The sequence below is a fragment of the Vipera berus genome (assembly GCF_964194415.1).
Source record: "Vipera berus genome assembly, chromosome: 10".
Taxonomy (NCBI): domain Eukaryota; kingdom Metazoa; phylum Chordata; class Lepidosauria; order Squamata; family Viperidae; genus Vipera; species Vipera berus.
In genome coordinates, this window is record NC_138213.1 from 1,870,670 (window position 1) to 1,891,323 (window position 20,654).

The 20,654-nt window shown below is 45.5% G+C and overlaps 1 protein-coding gene across 1 annotated transcript; it reads right to left on the reverse strand.

Moving 5' to 3' along the window:
* Positions 1-3: 3 nt before the first annotated feature.
* On the reverse strand, positions 4-12,530 carry CIBAR2 (CBY1 interacting BAR domain containing 2). The gene is made up of 8 exons (XM_081335648.1): positions 12,472-12,530; positions 11,906-12,140; positions 10,880-10,948; positions 9,541-9,864; positions 4,513-4,617; positions 3,041-3,154; positions 1,832-1,936; positions 4-271 (listed from the first exon to the last, which is right to left on the reverse strand). Exons 1-8 carry the CDS (start codon positions 12,489-12,491, stop codon positions 143-145), a joined length of 1,101 nt encoding a protein of 366 aa, XP_081191774.1. The 5' UTR covers positions 12,492-12,530; the 3' UTR covers positions 4-142.
* Between the last annotated feature and the right edge of the window lie 8,124 nt (positions 12,531-20,654).

The following is a 20,654-nucleotide window of genomic DNA, read 5'->3' on the forward strand; positions in this document are numbered from 1 at the left end:
AAACAAAGGCTTTATTGTGATGTCGGGTTTGGGGGTGCAGAACAGAGAGATGGTATTGAGTTGGAGGAAAACCTAAAGGGGCAAAGAAAGTTGGCTGAGGAACAACAACAAAAAAGTCTAGATTCACGAATGGAGAAATTCGTCAGGGGCTCCTGCTGGCCACCTGCCACATCTGGGGGTGCTGACCGGCGCTGAACTCTTGGGCCTGCTCTTCTTCAGATCCTTCTTCAGTCTCCACAAATGTCAGTTTCTGGAGCGTGCTGGGGACACTCTAGAGATGCACAAAGAGAACCATGGTGGCATCATGTGACCACAAGCCACGATTGCTGTAACGATCAGCACCAAGGCCGTGGGAGCCATTCCTCCCCACCACCATCCCAAAACAGATCATCGTATGGGCAGCCCATGTTGGTCAACAGCCGTTTTGGGTATCTCCATCACTCCAGGAGGTCAACTTCCTGACCTGCAATACAGGGAGTCCTTGACTTAGGGCCACAATTGAGCCCAAAATTTACGTCATTAAGTGACACGTTTGTTAAATGAGTTTTGCCCTATTTTACGACCTTTCTAGCCACGGTTGTTAAGTAAACCATTGCAGTTGTTAGTAACCAGGTCGTTAAGTGAATCGGGCTTCCCCCATTGACTTTGCTTGTCAGAAGGTCGCAAAAGGGGATCATGTGACCCCCCTCCAGTTGCAGTTGCCAAGCATCTGAATTTTGATCATGTGACCCTGGGGATGCCGCAACAGTTGTAAGTGTGAAAAAACAGTCATAAGTCACTTTTTTTTAGTGCCGTCGTAACTTCAAACGGTCACTAAATGAACTGTTGTGAGTCGAGGACTGGCTGTACCTGCCTCCTTGACTTGAAGCCACCATCTTAGATCTCAAATGGGGCCTCTTTTCCTGCACCCACAACCTGTTTTTTTTGCCCACTCGCTCAACCAGAAATCCAAGTCTGGGCCATTGCTGAAATTAAAATCCCGCCATTTTTCAGGAGTTTCCTCCTCCGGTGGGGCCTGTTGCTCTGCCTCACTCCTGGTCCCTAAGGACCCCTTTGGGGTTTGTCTTGCTGGGGGTTCGGAGTTCAGGTGTCGTCGGAGAAGCTTTCCAACGGGCACCACCTCCCACTGCTGTGGAGCAGTCCCACTTTTCCCCACTCCCCATCTGTGGAAAAAGACCCCCAAGGGAAAAGTCCCCTCAGGATGGCTTCTCATGGAGTGGGGAGTCACACTGAGTTTTGAAGAGAAACTAACGACTTGATTCCTTCTGCCAAATTGAATGGGAGCGAGTTAAAAATCCAAAAGTATTTTTCTTCACTAGCCTCACCCCAACCCCACCCTTGATCTGGACGGGACAATTCTGGCTTGAAAGTTTCCGGCGCCTGGGCTGCCAAGAAAGGCTCTTCTGGGTCTACTCAAGAGCAGGCAAGGGCTCCCGAGTAGGCCTTTGACGAGCAGCAGCTGGGGCTGGGCGGGGACCAAAACCCGGCTCCAAGCAAACATCTGTAGGAGCTGCTCTCTTCATTCTTTGGATTACATTTCTGGATGGAACCTCAGATTGTTGATGACGGTTTGTTTCCTGGTTCTGTCTCTTCTTCCTTGCCCTTTGGGGTGACAGTTGACTGCTTTTCCTCCATGGTTTATCTTTGCCCTCTGGGTTTCTTCCCTGTGAGCCACAGAACCGGGCAGCTTGTCTAGGCTCTACCTACACAATAGTCTTCTTGAACCTCTGAATGCCAAAGTGCGTCCTTCTGCCCTTTCCCGGGGATTTTGTCTCCCCGTAGTCCTTCCTCATCCAAGCCAGGTTTTGTCAACCAGGTTACCCTTCCTCACCTGAGCTCCCGTGGACCATGGAAGGCTGGAGACTGGGTTGGTGGCAGTGGCTGGCTTCGAGTCGGGGAACCTTCCAGAAGCAAGTTGTATTTTTGCCCTGAAATCCTGTGGAGGCAAGAATCGCATTTTGAGGAGGCCAGCTGACCTGTTGGAGGGATCAGTCCTACTGTTCCCTCCAACTGGCTGGGGAATTCTGGGAGTTGAAGTCCACCTAACTTAAGAGTGGCCACGGTTGGGAAACATTGGTCTATATCAGGGGTCTTCATACTTGGCCCTTTTATGACTTGTGGACTTCAACTGGCTGAGGAATTCTGGGAGTTGAAGTCCACAAGTCATAAAAGGGCCAAGTTTGAAGACCCCTGATCTATATGTTGGAAAGTTCATAAAAGGTTAAAAAACACCCAGTAGAGGTAAATAGTTTGGCTGAATTGACTACACGCTTGAACCTATAACTACAAAGTCTCCTGCTTGAGCAGAGGGTCAGACTAGAAGACCTCAGAGACCCCTTCTTGTCTTCTCATGCTATGGTCTGACTTCAAGGAGCAACTGGGTAACTTTGGATCAAGCACTCACAGTCTCTCCTAGGGGCTTTTTGAAGAGAAAATGAGGGGGGGATCTGCCTTTATACACCCCCTTGACCTTCTTAGAGAGGTACCACATACAGGAGTTCTCGACTTACAACCACAATTGAGCCCATATTTTATGTCGTTAAGGCGGAAATTTGTTAAATGATTTTTGCCTCATTTTACGACCTTTCTGGCCGCAGTTAAGTCGTTAAGTCAATCTGGCTTCCCCCAATGACTTGATTTGTCAGAAGGTCATAAAAGGGGATTACGTGACCCCGGGAGACAGCAACCGTCATAAATATGAGTCAGTTGCCGGGCATCTGAATTTTGATTACTTGGCCGCAGGGATGCTGCCGAAGTCATAAGTGTGAAAAACAGTCATAAGTCATTTTTTCAGTGCCTTTGTAACTCTGAACGGTCACTTTGAACTGTTGTAAGCCGAGGACTTACCTGTACTGTTTTTTTGTTTTGTTTTTTTTAAAAAAATCCCAACCAGGAAGAATGTAAACCAGAATGTTTGCCTTCCTTTTGTGCAAATATTGGGGAGGGAAGTTTAGCAGGCACCTTTGTGCTGTTGCAGGACCAACACCCAGGCCCACGAAGGAGCACAGCTGAGCCTCTGCGTTTCCCCATCACTTGGTACCTCCAAATCTTTGTCTGCGTCGTAGTTTTCCAGAGTTTGGAATGCTTGGGAATAAACCTCCAGAGCTTTTGCATGGAACACCATCTCGATGCCGATGAATTCTAAGAAGATCTTCTGCAAGGTAAAGAGGCAGTGCAGCCAAGGGTGAGTCCTGATTTTAATTCCCCAAACAGTTACTCTCGTAAACAAACGGTTGGCATATTTGGAAGTATCCATTTTGTTATCTTCACCAGAATTGATCTGAATAAGTGCACTTTTCCTCCTAAAGATCGGCAAGAGATACGGGCTTGATAGGAAATTGAAAATCCCACATGCCTGCTCTGTAAGGGAATATAAGCTGTTCTAGCTTAATGCTCCTGTAATCGCAAGATCAGAATAACAGACTGACAACAGAGGAAGCAAACTGCAGAAAAATATAAACCAACCTTCCTTCCTTCCTTCCTTCCTTCCTTCCTTCCTTCCTTCCTTCCTTCCTTCCTTCCTTCCTTCCTTTCTTTCTTTCTTTCTTTCTTTCTTTCTTTCTTTCTTTCTTTCTTTCTTTCTTCCTTCCTTTCTTCCTGCCTTCCTTCCTTCCTTCCTTCCTTCCTTCCTTCCTTCCTTCCTTCCTTCCTTCCTTTCTTTCTTTCTTTCTTTCTTTCTTTCTTTCTTTCTTTCTTTTTTCCTTCCTTCCTTCCTTCCTTCCTTCCTTCTTTCCTCCCTCCCTCCCTCCCTCCCTCCCTCCCTCCCTTCCTTCCTTCTCTCTTTTCTCTCTCTTTCTTCCTCTCTCCCTCTCATACAACAATCTGATAGAAAACACGCGTATATTTCTTTTCAAATGTTCCTCTTTCCTTTTCAATTTCTAAGTTGCAAATTGACAAGACCTCGTTTCCTTTAACAGCTGCACTAACTTCCTGTTGGTCAAAAGAAACTGAATATTGAATGTTTTATTCATTTTTCCCCAGCAATAATCAAATCCAGTAATAATCAAGTGTTGCAATATTTATGATTAGGTCAGTACGTTCAGGTTACTTATCGCAATATGGGTTTTACTCAGTTTTTATACGAGACCTCACACAGTGGTCTATTGTACTGTTTTTGTTGCGTTATATGATGTTCCCTTCTAATCCTATGCAGAAGACAATAAAAGGCAGTATTTGATGTTTTATAGGCTGCCCAGAGTAATTTTGGAGTTGGGCACTCTTAATCAAGAAATTTTTTAAAAAAAATAAAAATGATGATAATTTTCAGTAAATAAGATTCCCCTCGGGCTGTTTGCTTGATGTAGGTTGCAATTTTGAGATACTGCTATGATGGGTCTATTTAAAAAAATACTCTCTTTGTTGCTCTGCGTGTTTATATTGTGCATTTTCACAAGGTTGTACCCGGTCTCGTGCATGTTTTAATTTGGAAACATTTGGGATCTTAGTCTCCAGCAACCGCACAAATAATTTAAGAGTCTTAAAAGCTTTTGAAGCAGCTGCTAAACAGATTACCTGGATATCCTTTAACTTCTGCTTCTGGAACTCATCTATGGTCTCTTCAAGCTGCTGAGTGGTCCGGCTTGCATCCACCGAAGCTTTGTGTGCTTGAGACTCAACCTAGCCAAAAAGGGATGGAACATGGATGAGATGGTTTCCCGGAACCCAGAGAGGTAATTTATGGGGAAGGTGCATCACATCAGCACTGCCTACTCTATCAATGGTACTGAGCAAGATGGAAAAGGAGCATCTTTTCCTAGTATCTGTCTAGATACAAGTAGCTAATTTGGTACAAGGAAGCATCTCAAGAGCTCTCTTTTTTGTGATCAGGCAAAAGCTTGATCTTCTTTCTGAAGACATCCAACAGCCAGGCCTTATGAGGGCTACATAAGGAACTTCATCACATCACGTAGGGAAGCAGTTGTGGATTAACTCAGCTGTATCTCCTCCTGAGCTCATGAACTTACATGGATGATAGAAAGAATCAGAGGGGACAATTTTCCTGGGTTCTCATACAACATCTGGGGAAAATATGCAGAAGACATACTGTGTGGGAGCACAGCTGAGTTACTTTGCTTTAGTTCCTGAAAGAATGGCAAATGCTTTTCATGAGCTGATTTGAATCTGAGACTTAGTACCCTGAGGTGTCTTTTGGCCAGGCCTTCTCCAGCCTGGTAGCCCTCGGTCTGGAAATTATAATAATTGAAAATTCCCATATCTGAAAAGGGCTTAAAGTTACGGAAGAATAATCTGCCTTATTAGGTGGTCTTTGGGTGTTTCTTCTTATTGAAAAAAAATATTTTCAAAAAGAAATCTCTAAACTTTTCTTGCAGATGTAGCCTTCTTGAACACTGTATCCAGTAGTAGACATTTATTCTGGAGAACGGCTCTTGTATCGGGGGATTCTCATCTGGGTCTTTATTTTAACAATACTGTTGGGTCTTTGGCGGTCTTCTACAAGGAGAGAAACCTCTTACCTGTGACTGAAGATGATAGTCAAGGCAAAACACTGAACATTTGAGCACTGAAGCTTTTTTCATAGTAGCAGTTCTGGCTCTGATGGAGTCAGTCTTACAAGGCTGAGCTAAGCCGTGGCTAAAATAAATTGTTTCTTTAGAACAAAATCATACATCGTGCCTTGCAATGTGCTGGTTCTCTCAGGTAGCTCATCACACTGATATTGGGAGGAGAGGAAGGAACAGCAGATCAGAAAGAGATCTAGTAGTGCTCTTCCAGGTTCCTTCTTTAGGTAACCTGGCCTTTGGACTGGTGTCTGGTCTCTCTGAACTAAAACTTACAACATTTATCAAGCAAAGAGAATCTACAGAGAGCTTGGCCATTTGGTAGCTTCAACGCGAGGGGGCAGCCCTGTCCATGAATCAGTCACAGAGCCCTCGGTAAGATTTGCCCGTTGAGCTTGGATGGAGAAACAGCGGGAGGAGATGTTTCTGGGCTGGGGGAGGCAGAAGAAGGAGTTAGATGGTGGGTAGGTCATCTGATCAACGATAATCTGAAGGTTGGAGCCCAGCTGGGTCACTCAGACCCTGAAGAATACTCTCGGAGATGCTCAGGTTGACTGTTTGCATCACTTGGATAAGGGAAACATTTGGTGAAAGGAACGCATAACCACATTTGGAAGAAAGGAAATGAGGAGCTGTAATTGTGTGGGCGTGTGTCTCCATCTGGCTGTCTACAGACTGTGTCAAAACATGGGAATGAATCCCAGAGCGAGCAGATTCAAAGCCCATGGGCCAGGCCTTCTCTGATAACCCAGAAATGCTGGATGCTCCTTGTCTGGCCTTTTAGAATTATGGGGCACCAGATTTTGATCCTGAAGACCAAGCTGAACCTCTGTGGAGGAAGGAAGGAAGCAAAAGAGATATGGCCAGCAAGTTGGCATCTGTATTCCAGGATCTGTGAGGATGGGAGGGAAGGAGGTTGTATTCCCTGCTCCTGAGAATATGATGGTGAAGATGCCAGAGAGAGAACCAAGAGGCATCCAGAATATATTAGGCAACCGTGAGGCAAAAGAAACAAGCTCAAGGAAAGGAGACAAGAAGAGATTCTGAGTTGGTTTCCCCCTGCCTCCTGGGGGAGGGGGAAGGAAGGAAGGAAGGAAGGAAGGAAGGAAGGAAGGAAGGAAGGAAGGAAGGAAGGAAGGAATGAATGACTTGCAAGATCCTGCTGTTATAACCTGGTGCTTCCCAACTTCATCAGCTTTAAAATGTGAGGACCATGCTGGCTGGGGAATTCTGGGAGTTGTGGTCCCCACTTCTTAAAGTTACCAAGGCTGGAAAACAGTCAATAAATCTCAATCAAATAGAATTCAAGTCTTCCTGTTGAGTCCATTCCTGGTCTATCTCACCAAGCTGCTAGACTGGCCCTAGGAAAAGAGAACTTGTTGGTTTATCAGACGTTTGCTCTTTTTCCCATCTGACAATGATGGATGATCCATGCCACCATTGGTCTCCTTGGCCGTTCTACTGGTCCCCAGGTGTCTTTCTCCCTTTCCCCGGTGTTATGACTTAATTCATGTCCCACCTTTATTTTGTACAACTCAAGACATGCCTAATACTCTCTCCTCCTGTTTTCCCCACAACAAGCAGGTGTTGAATTGTTGAGGTGTGTTGGGTTGAGAGCGAGGGGCTGGCCCCAAAGTTAACCACCTGGCTTCCCTGCCCAGAGGAGAAACAGAATTCACCACCTCCTGGTTGCTAATCTGCTATTTTCACAGCTAACCCCAAATTAGCTCCTACAGCTGCTCGACCTGCTCTGCCCCCCTCAGAAAGATTTTTCCAAAGGATTTGCTCTGCAGAGCTGCTACCTTTCGTTTTAGGGTCTCTCTCTTCCTCCCTCCCTCCCTCCCCCCCCCCTCTCTCTCTCTCCAGGCATTTGGTTCTTCAAATTCCTGCTTAAAATATCTGCAGGAAGAAGTGTGATTAAAAAAAATGTTTTTAATCTCTCAGGATTATCCTGTGGTGTCTTTCCCCAGCAAAATCTTATCCCCACCCCACCCCCAGTAGGTTTAATATTTCATGAAAAGAAAGTGACTGCCATTCTCGCTGGCATTTTAAAGGTGTGCATGCTAAGAAGCTGTTTTGATGACAATCCCAGGCCCCAAGGAATTTGCAGGAAAATCTTAAGGTTTTTATCTTTAGAAGGAGCATTTGACTGGCTTTGCAAAAAAACACGCTTGGAGATTGATGTTACAACAACTAGTATTTGGGAGGGGTTGAAGTTCGTTCTCTTTTGTGTGTGTGTGTGCTTAAAAACCTCTTTCTGTGCCTTCTGCATATATGCAAAGGTTTCCTGGTCTCAGCCTAATAACCCTATTCCTTGGCTAAAACCTAGAATGGCGAAAAGCATCTGACTTAACTAGGATCCTGTAGCATATTTTTAATCTCTTGCTTTAGCTTTGTAGCCCTGTGATGTAGATAAACACGGAGTGGGGGGAATTATTTAATTTGCATCTGGATGTAAAAGTATTTTTGCATTTCAAATTAAAATGCAAATCCAAAACTTAGTGAACATGTGGATTCAGACTTCCTCTAAGTAAAGCTGCTCGGTTCAACATAATATATTGTAATGTCAAATGTACAAGGAAAGGTTGCGAAAAATGCATATTATTTATGAAAATGTGGTACCAAAATATTCCTGCAGAGGAAATGATGGATGAAATTTGAATTGCCAGGCAACATGGCAAGAAAAAAACAAACCAGCAAACCAACAACCCAGCAGTTTGGAAAAAGTGAACCAAGAGGCACACACTGTTGTGTGAAATTTAGGAAAGATTCTTAAGTTGGCCAGTTCAGTCATGGAGCAGAATTGGAAAAAGTCCCCGCTTGACAACATTTGCAAAAATAAGAAACTACAACCCACGGCTTGCCCATCTGTGAGGGAGGTTTGTCACCTCTGGGTATTAAACTGTGTCCCTGTGGTTTCTCACTTCGCTTCTCAGGACTGCTGGTAGCAGTCGAGAGAAATTAATTGTCTATTGGTGTTCCTCACTTGAGGGATATTTTCCCCTGGCACGTCTGTTTCCAATCGGTTTGGTTGCTTTGTGGATAGCTTTTCGGAAGAAATCATTTTGCTAACACAAACCTCCCTTGGCAAAACAACAACAACAAAAAAACAAAACTCCTTTTCTGTATGGTTGTAGTTGGGAGAATCTGAATTCAGTGATCGGGGCAGTGGGAGGATTCAGCCGGTTTGCACCACTTTGGCAGAACCAGTAGCTAATTTTTTGTTGCCCAGGCCCAGAATGGACTTCCGGAAGCGGCATCCACGCGGAGAACTGATTGTTCACCTATTTGAATCCCGCCACTGATTGTGGGGTACTGGGGAGACTGGGATACCTTTGGCCTGGGGTCCTAATGGGAGACTCCCGGACTGGAGGGGGTTGCTGGATCGTTGGCAGACTCCCCCTCCCCCCCCCACTTGCTCTCTGCTCTCCATCTTTCCGTCTTTTTGAGTCCTTCAGGCCATGATTGAGCCTGAAATTTCTGTTGCTAAGCGAGACATTTGTTAAGTGAGTTCTGCCCCATTTTACGACCTTCCTTTGCCACAGTTGTTCAGTGAATCCCTGCACTTGTTAAGTTACGGTTGTTAAGTGAATCCGGCTTCCCCACTGACTTTGCTTCTCAGAAGATCGCAAAGGGGGATGGTGTGACCCCGGGATACTCAACCTTCATAAATATGAGCCAGTTGCAAAGCGTCTGAATGTTGATCATGTGACTTTTGGGATTCTGCATCAGTCATAAGTGTGAAAAAACGTCATCGGCCACTTTTTTTTTTTTTACTGCTGTTGTACATTTGGTCACTAAGTGAACTTGTAGTAAGTCAAGAAGTACCTGTACTATTCGCATGTTCCCTTTTATGAGTTTGATTATTTTCCTATTTTATGAGTTTGATTATTTTACTTCTGTTCCTGTTTCATTTTCTTCCTTTTCATTATTGTGAGCTGCCTAGAGAGCCGCATGGCGAGAGAGGTGGCAAATAAATTTAACAAATAAATCAGTGTTTCTCAAGTTCAACTCCCAGAATTCCCCAGCCAGCTATGCTGGGAGTTGAAGACCACACTTCTCTCAAGGCTGAGAAACACTGAATAATAATAATAATAATAATAATAATAATAATAATAATAATAATAATAATAATAATAATAATAATAATAAGAAGAAGAAGAAGAAGAAGAAGAAGAAGAAGAAGTAGTAGTTTTGCAGAAGCCAAGAAGAAATTGACCCAGTTACGTTCAGCCAAGGATACAATCACATGCAGATTGGAGGGTGATCTTTGCCTGGTTTTCTCCAGCTTCTCCAGCTGCTTTATTTCATTCTTCCGGGCTTTGCTGAACTTTTTAATCTCGGCCTGTGGAAGGCAAGGAAGAAATATCTGTTTGGCCCCAAAGAGCAGAAAACATTTTATGCAGCCCTTTGCAGATTGACATGCTAGGCAAACCTGGTTTGTAAGCCCAGGCTTTGTAGTTTGCTGAGTTGTCTGAGTTCAAGCAGCTCTGGTTGATTCAAGAAAAGCGGGGAAGAAAACCATGGTGAGAAAGGAACTGCGGTTTGGAGTGGAGGGCAAAAGTCAATGAAAAGTACCCAGGAGATGAGAATATTTGTGGCTAAGGATTGAACTGTGGCATCCTTGGTGCTCTCTGAGCTTGCTTGTTTTCTTGCAGATGTTTCATGACCCAAACTAGAGAACATCATCAGTGTTAGAAGGGAATATGGTTTGTGGAGAGGAGGAGGACCAGGAGGATCACAGGGACCTTTATGCTCTCTGAGCTTGCAGATGTTTTCTTGCAGATGTTTCATGACCTGACGATGATACCTAGTTTGGATAATGAAAGCTCGAAAGCAACCAAACTCAGAGAGCACCAAGGACCCCGTAGTCTTCCTCGTCCTCCTCTCCACAAACCTCATTCTTTCTATCACTGATGATGTTACCTAGTTGGGTTATGAAACATCTGCAAGAAAACAAGCTAGACAGAAAACTCAGCTAACTGCTATCATCGGTTAAAGTGACACCGGCAAAGAAGGTCGCCGTGCCTATTTTGCAGCTTTGTCCCTTCAGCTTAGCAACCCCGAAAGGTTGCCCACCTGCTTTGTTGGCAATTGAGAAGACCAGGAGCTTTCCCCCATAGAGTAGAGGTGTAGCTGCTTAGTTCCCATCTGGCATCGATGGCCCAAGCCATGAAGACTTCATGGACAGAAGATGGAAATGACGGGATTTCATCATTATCACCCCTCCCTCCTTGGACCTTCTGATTAAGCAGCATAGGGAAAATGCCCAGAGCGATGCATCTAGCTCAGCTGTCCATTTGGGCCACGGTTCTGCTGTTGTCAGCTCGGTGCTAAAAAAAGAGAGGTGAATTGCTTACCTTGGCTTGTTTGATGAGCACGCCGTACATCTTGAGGGGCTCCACGACCTTCTGTTCCAGCCTCTCCACCTAAAGGAGAAATTGCCTTGGCCACTATTCAAAGGTCGCTGTCCACCGGCGGACACTCCTGAGCGATGTCCTGCTGAAGAAACGTCTCGGCAGTTGGCTCATGGCCTGTCTGCACTGCAGCTTGCTACTTAACAGCTGCACTCCAGATGTGTCACAGCAAGAATTAGCTGGGAACTTTGAGAGTCGTGGTCAGAATTGTCTAGAACATGGGTAGGCAACCTTGGCTCAGAAATGCTAGCTCAGGAATTCTGGGAGTTGAAGTCCACGAGTTATAAAAGAGCCAAGGTTGCCTACCCCTGGTCTAGAATCGTATTGCTCAACACTGGCCACTTTAAGACGAGTGGACGTCAACTCCCAGAATTCCTCAGGCACGCTGGGTGGGGAATTCTGGGAGTTGGAAGTCCACAAGTCTTAAAATGGCCAGGTTTGGAGCCATATTGCTCAACTCTGGCTACTTTAAGATGGGTGGACTTCAACTCTCAGAAGGCTAGGAAGGGAAGAGAAGACCACAAACCAGGGATTAGCAGAATTCTCTAATGTACATTGGTCTTCCTGGGATAACAACCTTTGTACCCCAGCTGTTGGCTTTGTCATCATCCATCCCATATCTGTCTGCTCATTGTTGGAAACAGGTGCACCCTTGGAGTAGTAGCATACAGGCAGAAATCAGTGGAACCCTTTCATCATTCCCTAAAATAAATCAACATCTCTCCATCCCATATTGTATCCATGTTGGTCCGTATTAGTTCCTTCCATGTTTGTAGAGGGTGACTGTTCCCTTAGGGTAGGAGTCTTCAAACTTGGCCCTTTTATGACTTGTGGGCTTCACTTCCAGAATTCTGGGAGTTGAAGTCCACAAGTCACGAAAGGGCCAAGTTTGTAGACCCCTGCCTTAGGGGCTCAGACATGTTGTCCATGGGTGTGATATACAGAAGGGATTTCTATCACCAAATTCACCTCTGCTTGTCTGTAGTCCTGCACTTTGGCCAGATCCTCAGCAAAATTCTTCACCGTCGTTCGCAGCTCAGGATTCTCCGTGTTGGCGTAATCGATGAGCTTTTTCACCAAAACGTCGGACTTGTCCCGAAGTTTGGCAGTCTTGCGGGTATAAGCAGCCATTAGGCTGCAAAAGCTGCCGAAGTATTTCTCGGCATTAGCAATTGTGCTCTCCATGATCTGCACTTGGGTGTCTCTGGAGCAGAGGAACAATAAGTCATTTTTGTTTTTAACCTGGGCTTCTCTGAAGCAGGAAGCCATTTCTTTTAAAAACTAAAAATCGAATTCTAGAAATTCTAGAAATTACGTTCTTAGCTCCGCGGGGCAAATGTCAATCACCTATCGTCCCCATCAATACTGCTCTTTTAAGGAATAAAGGCATCCCAGAGACTTCCACTGGAGCTTCAGCCTCCCACCCTCAGGTCTTCCTGCTTGCACAGAAAATTCTGGATCTCCAACAAGCAACGCTTAATCCTGGTTGCAAGAGGGAGTCTTTCTAATTAGAGTAACCCACCACCCCATCATACCTGAAAAGAATGACATTCATGTTTGTACGGGAACTTAGCTGGCCTCTGCAGTCTTTCCAGCAGTGAACACGGTGAAGGGAGAGCTGCACCCTCGTCTTCTTGGGTGCTGCTCCTGACCTGGTTGGTATGGAAACCCATCAACAAAGATTTCCCCTGAGGGAAAAGGAGTGGTTTCCTGGTTTCCATGGATCACAGATTCTTAAAAGCAGATAATTTACGGAGCCGAGGTGGACTGAATATTTGTTTAAGCCAGTGCACCATGTGGATCAACCTCCTGGAGATTAACCTTGCTGGGTTGTTGTTGTTTTTTTTGTTCTGCTTGACTTTGTCGGCTATTGTCCGATAGGAGAGTTCCATCTTGGTTCCCTTTTGTGGGTTTTCTTCTAGATGGCCTCCGGCGTTGAGCAGTGAGTTGTTTTCAATTAGTATTTGTAGCTCAGTGTTGGAATGAGAGGTCCTTGACGATCTCTGCGCCTGGTGGTTTTCTTGCAGATGTTTCCTGACCCAACTAGGGAAGATCCATCAGTGCCACTAAGTTGTTTTAAAAGGTACAAAGTCTCAAGGAAGCAAAACAGAGTAGAGGGAATGTTAATGGAAAACCCTCCAAACACACACTCATACACACACCCATGTCAGCTCAACTCCAACCACTCTGGGGCCAGAAGAGGGCAGTGGAGAGCTTTCCGTGCAGTGGGGATGATGATGATGATGATGATGACTTTTGCATGGCAAAAATTGTGGGTAAAACTAAGGCTGGAAGGTCGCCCCCCCTCCCCCACACAGTATTCTCCTCCCCCCTCCAAGAATTGGGCTACGCATGGCTGATTGTCAGCCAAGTGTCAAACGCGGATATTTAAAAGGATTTGTAGGAGGAGAGCCTTGTCGAAAATCTGGAGCAGTCACTAGCATCTTTTCTAAACACATTTGATTCAGGGACTTCCATCTTTGTAGTCAGCAGCAATCCAACTCAACTTGATGGAGCCTGCCCCTTTTTTCAGTTCTCTGGGTGCCCTTTTCAGACAAGGAATGTGCCCTGTTCTCAGAGGTCCAGCCATGCCCAAATCCCAGGAAAGATGCAACTGGAACTCCTGGCTGGGACCTTCTGGCTACCAGCTGAGGTTGTGTTCCCAGTCCCTCGTCTTACCCCAAGCAGCCGAAGGAGCAGTAAGGCTCAAAGGGAAGTTGCAGCTGAGTCTAGACTGGAAGAAAAGTCCTGGATGCTTGCAGTTTATCTGCTAATCTCATTCTTGTCCGCTGAGAACATAAATGGTTCCTCCTTACAAAAACAATCAAGCCGAAAACAATACCCTAATCAAGGAACTGCCAAGGAGAAAAACCCCACCCCACCCATGTAGGCAGAGTAGGCTACTGGAGATTAACGGGGAACGAACCTCATACTCGCCAGCATTGATGAGGTCCTCTAGTTGGGTCTGCAAGAAAACAACCAAGCTCAGAGAGCACCAAGGACCCCACAGTCTTCCTCTTCCTCCTCTTCCTCTGTTCCACCAACCCCACTCTCTTCTAGCACTGATGATGTTCCCTAATCATGAAACGTCTTCAAGAAAACCAGCAAGCTTAGGGTCAGCTAGGACCCCACAGTTCAACCCTGAGCTACAAATATTCCCTTCTATTGGAGCTTCAAGTCAGCTCAAGTTGAATTGTGTGAGCCAACATCCAAGGTTCTCTGAGGTTGAGACTCTGACAAACTTCCCAAAACTGGAGTCCTGTGATGCAGGCAATGTCTTATTGGTGTCACTGACCTGTTCAAAATGTTTCCATTTCTTCCATTTCTTCCATTTTGCAAGAGAGGAGAGCCTACTTTTGTTTAAAGGGTAATGTTCCAATTCTTGACTACTGGCTAGGCCGGACCTCTTGAGAGGCTGCGTGTGTGCACACACACACACACACACACAGAGAGAGAGAGAGAGAGAGAGAGAGAGAGAGAGAGAGAGAGAGAGAGAGAGAGAGCGTTGAGCCAGTCTGTATGTGTACATCCTCCAAAATCAGTCAACGAAGAAAATGTTTTAAAACTACAAACTACGAAAGGATTGCTCGGCATTGCTGATATCCTTGGGCAGAAAGTCCTGGGGAATGATTATGTCTGCAGAATGAAGATTCCAATTGCTGAGCTGGGTTTACCGCATCTTAAATCCAGCATCTTGGAGAAAATGGGGCCTGTTTCTTCTTGTGAATTGCAGAAACCCCAGCCTGCTTGGTTTTCAGCAACACAATCCAAGGGCTGTTTCTATGTGCCTGGGGAGATTCTATCTTCAAACATCTTAGAAACATATTGTAAAAAAAAAAGTCTGGTTTATAAGGCAAACAGAATTTCAGCAAGTCAGGAGATACCCTTTGTGGGCAATTTAGACTTATTGAAACAACCGAGGGCAAATTCGGAGGGAAGCCACCAGTTAAAAGTGGTTTATCTTCTCGAAACTTTCCCTTCTGCCTGTGTCTGTCCCAGTCTGCCAATAAATTTTAGCTTGTTAGAAAAAAGTAAGGTTTTTATGAAGTTTTTTATATGCCCCGATAGCTCTCTGCATAGACTTCTTGCAGTGAATTTGAGAGAATCAAGACCGACTCTTCTGGCGAAACTGAGGGCTGTACTGGTGATCTTATCAAAGTTAGGAAAACTGGGGTCTTTTCACTGGATTCTGCTGGTACCCCATGCTGATGCTCAGTTTGCTGATCTCAACTGGAGGATCCTGCAGAGAACGTGGAACCATCAAAAGGTTTTAGTGCAGTTCCCATGTGGCCCAACCCCCATGGCCAATGACCCAGGATGGTGGAATTTGAAAGCCTCTGGATGAGGAATCTGACTCACAAGAGAGAGGGCTTTCTTTGATCATTCTTTGATGAGTTGAAGAGGGATAGGTAAGATCTACTACTCCAAATCTTAATGAACTACCACTCCAGAGCATCAGAATTGGAAGCGACCTTGGAGGTCTTCTAGTCAGGAGGCTGGACTAGAAGACCTCCAAGGTCCCTTCCAACTCTGATGATGTTCCAATTAGATTGCTCCTGACTCACATTACTTTAGGCACGGGGGTGGCACTGGGCTTGGAGATCTCGGTATGTAATTCAGGAACAATGCGAGAGCCACAGCCTCCCAATCTCGGCATTAAATTGGTAGACAGTCATGACCACCCAAACTTGAAAAGTCTCTCCAGCAGAAGCATCCTCCATGGCAGAATTTATCTTGTGAAGCAAAGCTGCTGCAAATTGCTGATTTGCTATCTGCCGAAGGAAGCAGACTTCAGCGAAGACTTTGGCAGTGCCCAGCAGGTAAAAGGTTTGTGTGCATGTAGATGTCCAAGCAAGGTAAAAATCAATCCAGCTGGAAGGAAAGAAAGCAAACAAAAGCAGAGGGCTCTTTTCCTTTGCTGGGAGGAATAACTGCAAAGCTCAGCGGTTTAGTGTTCCCCACGCTCAGGTATTTGCAAAGCAAGACGGGTTAGAAAGCAGAAAAGAGGCAGGCAACAGCACAATCACCTGGCAGCCAATTTGGGAATCGGGCAAGAGAGAGGGCATTTACAGATGGGAAGCTGGTTTCTCCCCTTTAGGGCAAGCGTCTCCAACCTTGGTGAATTTAAGACTTGTGGACTTCAACTCCCAGAATTCCCCAGCCAGCCAGCCAGCCTAACCCTAACCCAGCGCTGGCTGGGGAATTCTGGGAGTTGAAGTCCACAAGTCTTAGAGTTACCAGACTGGCTGGGGGATTCTGGGAGCTGAAGTCCACAAGTCTTTTTTAAAAAGGTTTTATTGATTTTTTTAATACAGCTCAAAAGTACTTATTCAACAAACGTCTGAGTTTATCACTCCCTAATACAAATTAAATTCCTAATCCCTTAGGGAATTCTAGAGCTGAAGTCCACAAGTTGACATGCTGGCTGGGAGATTCTGGGAGTTGAAGTCCACAAGTCTTAAAGTTGACAAGGTTGAGAAACTCCGGCTTAGATGAATGTTGTCTTCTCCTCCTGTCCTGTTGCCCCCCTCCCCAAAAAGATCAGGCGGGCTGCCCTTCTTTCTCCATCCACATCTGCTGGTGGTGGGCAGTGCTGAAGCTTGCAGGTGTCCTTCCTGGAAAGGGGGGCAGCTGTAAATAGACAAGGCAGGCTTTGAAGAACATCCAAAAATGCCATCAGCAGCTGGGGCAGAAACCGGCCTCAGTGTGGGAGGAGGGAGGAAAAGGCTATTTTAAGGCTGTGTTTATACAACACCCTTAACTTGGTGATGGAATTAACTCACCCCAAAATGACCCCAGAGGGAAAATCACCCAAGATTTGCCTTTGGGTCCTGTTGGGTACCTTCCCTTTTACCAGGACTGAGATGTGTGATTTTGGCAGAAGGAGGGCCTCAAAAATGCAGTGTGTTTGTGTGTGTGTGTGTGTGTGTGTGTGTGTGTATGGGGGTCCTGTTTGCTCAACTCCCACACCAGCCCCCTTTTTTGGCTGCCTTTTTTGTTTTGTTTGACGGCCGCTGCAGCACAGAATGTCTCTGAGAACTCTCTGCCAAGTCCAGCTCAGGGCCGTCCACATGCCTGCCTTGGCACATGATGCCAGGAAGACCTGTGTGACCTCTCCACGTTGAGTAAGTTGTGTTTTTTGTGATCTGTTCTTCCACACCTGGGAAGGCTCTTGAAATGGCTGGCTGGCACAGCGCGGCCCCAGCAAAAGGGAAGGACCAGGCTGCTTACAAAAGACGCCTCTGGGAAAAAACGCTTGCTTTGAAGCTACCCAGCCTTCGAGGGCTGATGTTCTGGGTTTGTCTGTTTGTTTTGCAAGGCAGGGGATCCCTTCCCTGGAGAAGGCCCTTTAACTCATCTGGCCACAGTTATGTTGATGGGCTCAGAAGCTGAGCAAAAATATGAGGGTAATCTAAACTTTGAAGAAGCTGAACCAGAAGAATTTCGAAGGGAAGGCTTTCAAGAAAAACGGACTTGAAATGTTTGGTTTGGCCACCCCGGAAAACGCAGCCTGTGGTTCCTGAACTGGAAACCAGCTGCCCAGAATTGTTCCTTACAAGATGGGCAGCAAATAAATCCAACAAATAATTAAATTAACAAAGCAGACCTCTGGACAGTGTAGCAAGAGACAGAAGCATGCAAATTCTGCATTGGCTCAGCCTGGCCAGTGTGCCTCTTTTCCTATAAGATTACAGATAAGCAGGAGGTTCCCTCTTCGCATCATAAGTTTCCCAGGGAAAAACAAGTGATCACATGAAGGACTGCCCAATTGCCAGCATAATCATGCCAGAAATTTCAAATGGGCTAAATAATCTCTCGGTGAGGGCCATATCTTAGAGAACCTGCCTTGCAGTCATTTATCAATGATGCAGAAGTAACTTTTCCTTCGTCTTCACTTTTGCCTTTCCTTCGGAGTAGGGTTTCTCACCTTTAACTCCTGGAAATTCAGTTTGCCTGTAGACTGCAACTCCCAGAATTCCCTAGCCAGGCTGAGGAAGAATCCTGGGTGTTGAAGTCCATTTGTCTTAAAGTTAAAAAACCACTCATTTGCAATGAATTTCAGCAAGTGCTCTGACCCAATTTGTCGCAGGGACTAAATTTTATTGATTACATTTTTATAGCCACCAACCAACTCTAGGGTTATTAGGAAGCCGTTCATTTTTGGCACAAATTTAGACCGAATGGGAAATCCTGAACTGATGGAGATTCATCGCAGGCTGAAAGGCCTCCGTTGCTCACAGATGCTCTGAGGATGGGTGGGTGGGGGCTGTTCATTTCATCCAAATATCTATGTGTTTATTTTGAAGCTGATGACTTGGGGGGGGCTTTTGAGGCGGGTGCGGGTGGGAGGACAAGACTTCAAGGCTACCACCATCGCTCTTGGCACAGCAAAAGCAACCTTTGTTGTTTCGTAGGGCAACCAGAAAAGTGGGTCCACCCTTGACCACTTTTCTGCTGCTCCGCATTCTTCCCTTTCATGCTTTCTATTAAAGTTCTCCGGTTTTGACAGATTGCAGATGGCTTAACTTAGGGCCTGGGCAGTGGGACAGAAAGCAACTTTTAGGCACCCTGGAATGGCATCCATCAGTCATGGGGACAGATTCTTCCACAGACTGCTCAGCCCCGGGGCTGTAAAGCTGTTTGACTAGCCATCAAAGGATAGGTGCTGTTCTGCATTACGGCATCCACCCCCAGCGCGGGTGGGGTGGGGAGGAATTGGCAAGGCTTCTCCACATCTTTTGGCAGGGGATTGTGTTGATTTTTATCCCCTTTTGTCCTCCTCGCAAGGAGTGGAGGGGAGAGGCGGAAATTTCCTTCCAACTGAAGCTTGCGTCTCCATGGGAGTAGCGAGACTTGTCAACAGAAATGAGCGCTGTGGGTGTGTTGGGGGGAGGGACCTCAACTGCAGGCCAAGCACACCCAACTGTGCACTTCCAAGTGTGTCTTCCTTGGGCCTCTTAGACTGGTGAAGCACAATTTTCTTTTTACCAACTGTGAATGTCAGGGGCCAAGTTGGAGATGACCCAAGATGGTTCTTTGTTCTGATGGATCCCATGACACCAGATGAGGGCAATGTAGGCTACAAAACAGCATTTAATATATATTTATTTGGTGCCAGCAGATCTGTCTTTCCCTTGGTGGCACAACAGTTAACAATCTCTGCTTCTTCTTTCTTACCTTGGTGAATCCCAGCTTCTGGTTTGGAGAAGTTTTAGATTGTGTATCAAAAAATAAATAAATCATGGAACAGTTTGGTAGCTCCTGCTTGGAATAAAATGTGTTGGTTGGAAAAGGTGCTGCCAGATTTCTCATATTCTGGCCCTGTAGACTAACATATCCCTCCTCCTGGAGTGTCCAGTTGCATGTATGTATTTATTCCTTGGTCATTATTGGCCAGAAAGATTGTTCTTTCAAACAAATCCATATTTTACATGGACGTTCAAAGTTGTCCTGGGGTGGGTTGGCTGTGAAGCATCATACGGCTCTTTATTTTCCTCTGATGAAATGACTTACTGATTGTTGCAGTTGATTGATTGAAAATAATAATAGTTTTGTAGGTCCAGCTACCCAGCTGTTCTGTCTAAGATGTTTCCTAGAATTCCATTCGTAAACTACGTTGGGGTGTTCATCTTAATTATTTAATATTGCAATTTTACAATGTGTACATTTTTATGTCCTAAGCCACACATCTGCAGGAGTTTATTACAAAGAGACCAGAAAATAGGACATATCAAGCTATGTAAATCTTGCTCTGCTTACCTTGAAGGTGTAAATTCGGTAGCAATTATTCCAGAGGGTACCCTTGGCAAGGAACAGCAAATGTTTAGGCTTGGAAGCTAAGCAGGATCAGGAAGGGTTTGGAAATGGATGGGAGAAATAAATCCCAACATGGTAGCTAGACTGGGAAACCAAGAGAAATCCTGGAAAAAGTTTATTTCTGTGTCACTGCCAAAACAGCAACCCGAGTTCAGCAGAAACGTTACCCAAAGCAAAGGATTGGTTTGCTGTCTGGGAACACGTCTGTGATTGTGTCCATGGTAGCTTAAACACTACAAGGTTCTTCTTGAACCCCCCAAAATAGGATATGGAACAGTGTAGCAAAACTAATGTTGACTCCATCACCAGCTGTGGCTACCGGTATGTATGGATAGAGCTTTCTTAGCACAGCTGAGTAAGTCAAAAGGAGGGTTACCTTGACTTAGTGTGGTGTGTAAACCATTATGACTCGGCTTTCTGTGCACCCCAGATTGTTATGGCTCATTCCGCAGAGCATGGTTTTAAAATATCGTAGCTCTGTGTAATAAGCAAGACCACCCACTGCCTTACGGATATGGAATTTCAGTGTTGACATTTCCCCCCCCCCCAAATTAGCTCCTTTTCTACTAATGCTGCATAGCAAATGCAAAATCAAATGTCATCTGCAGATTTTTTTGGGTATCAGACGGCTTACATTCAGAATATGCGAAGTTATTTATTCATCTGACCCATGGCTGTGCGAAGCCTTGATTAAGGTAGCCCTATTTTTAGCCTTCTGTGCTGAACCTGGCTCTTCTTCAGATTGTGGTTTAGAAGTCTTCTTTGACAAGGTCTCGGGGACTGGAGATGGGACGTCAGCCAAACCTGGGATGCAGGCCTTGGGGCAATTAACGTCGGCACCACCATCAGAATATGTGTTCCAGCAGTCAGAAGGATTTATTCCCTTGGAAGCAGATCCTAA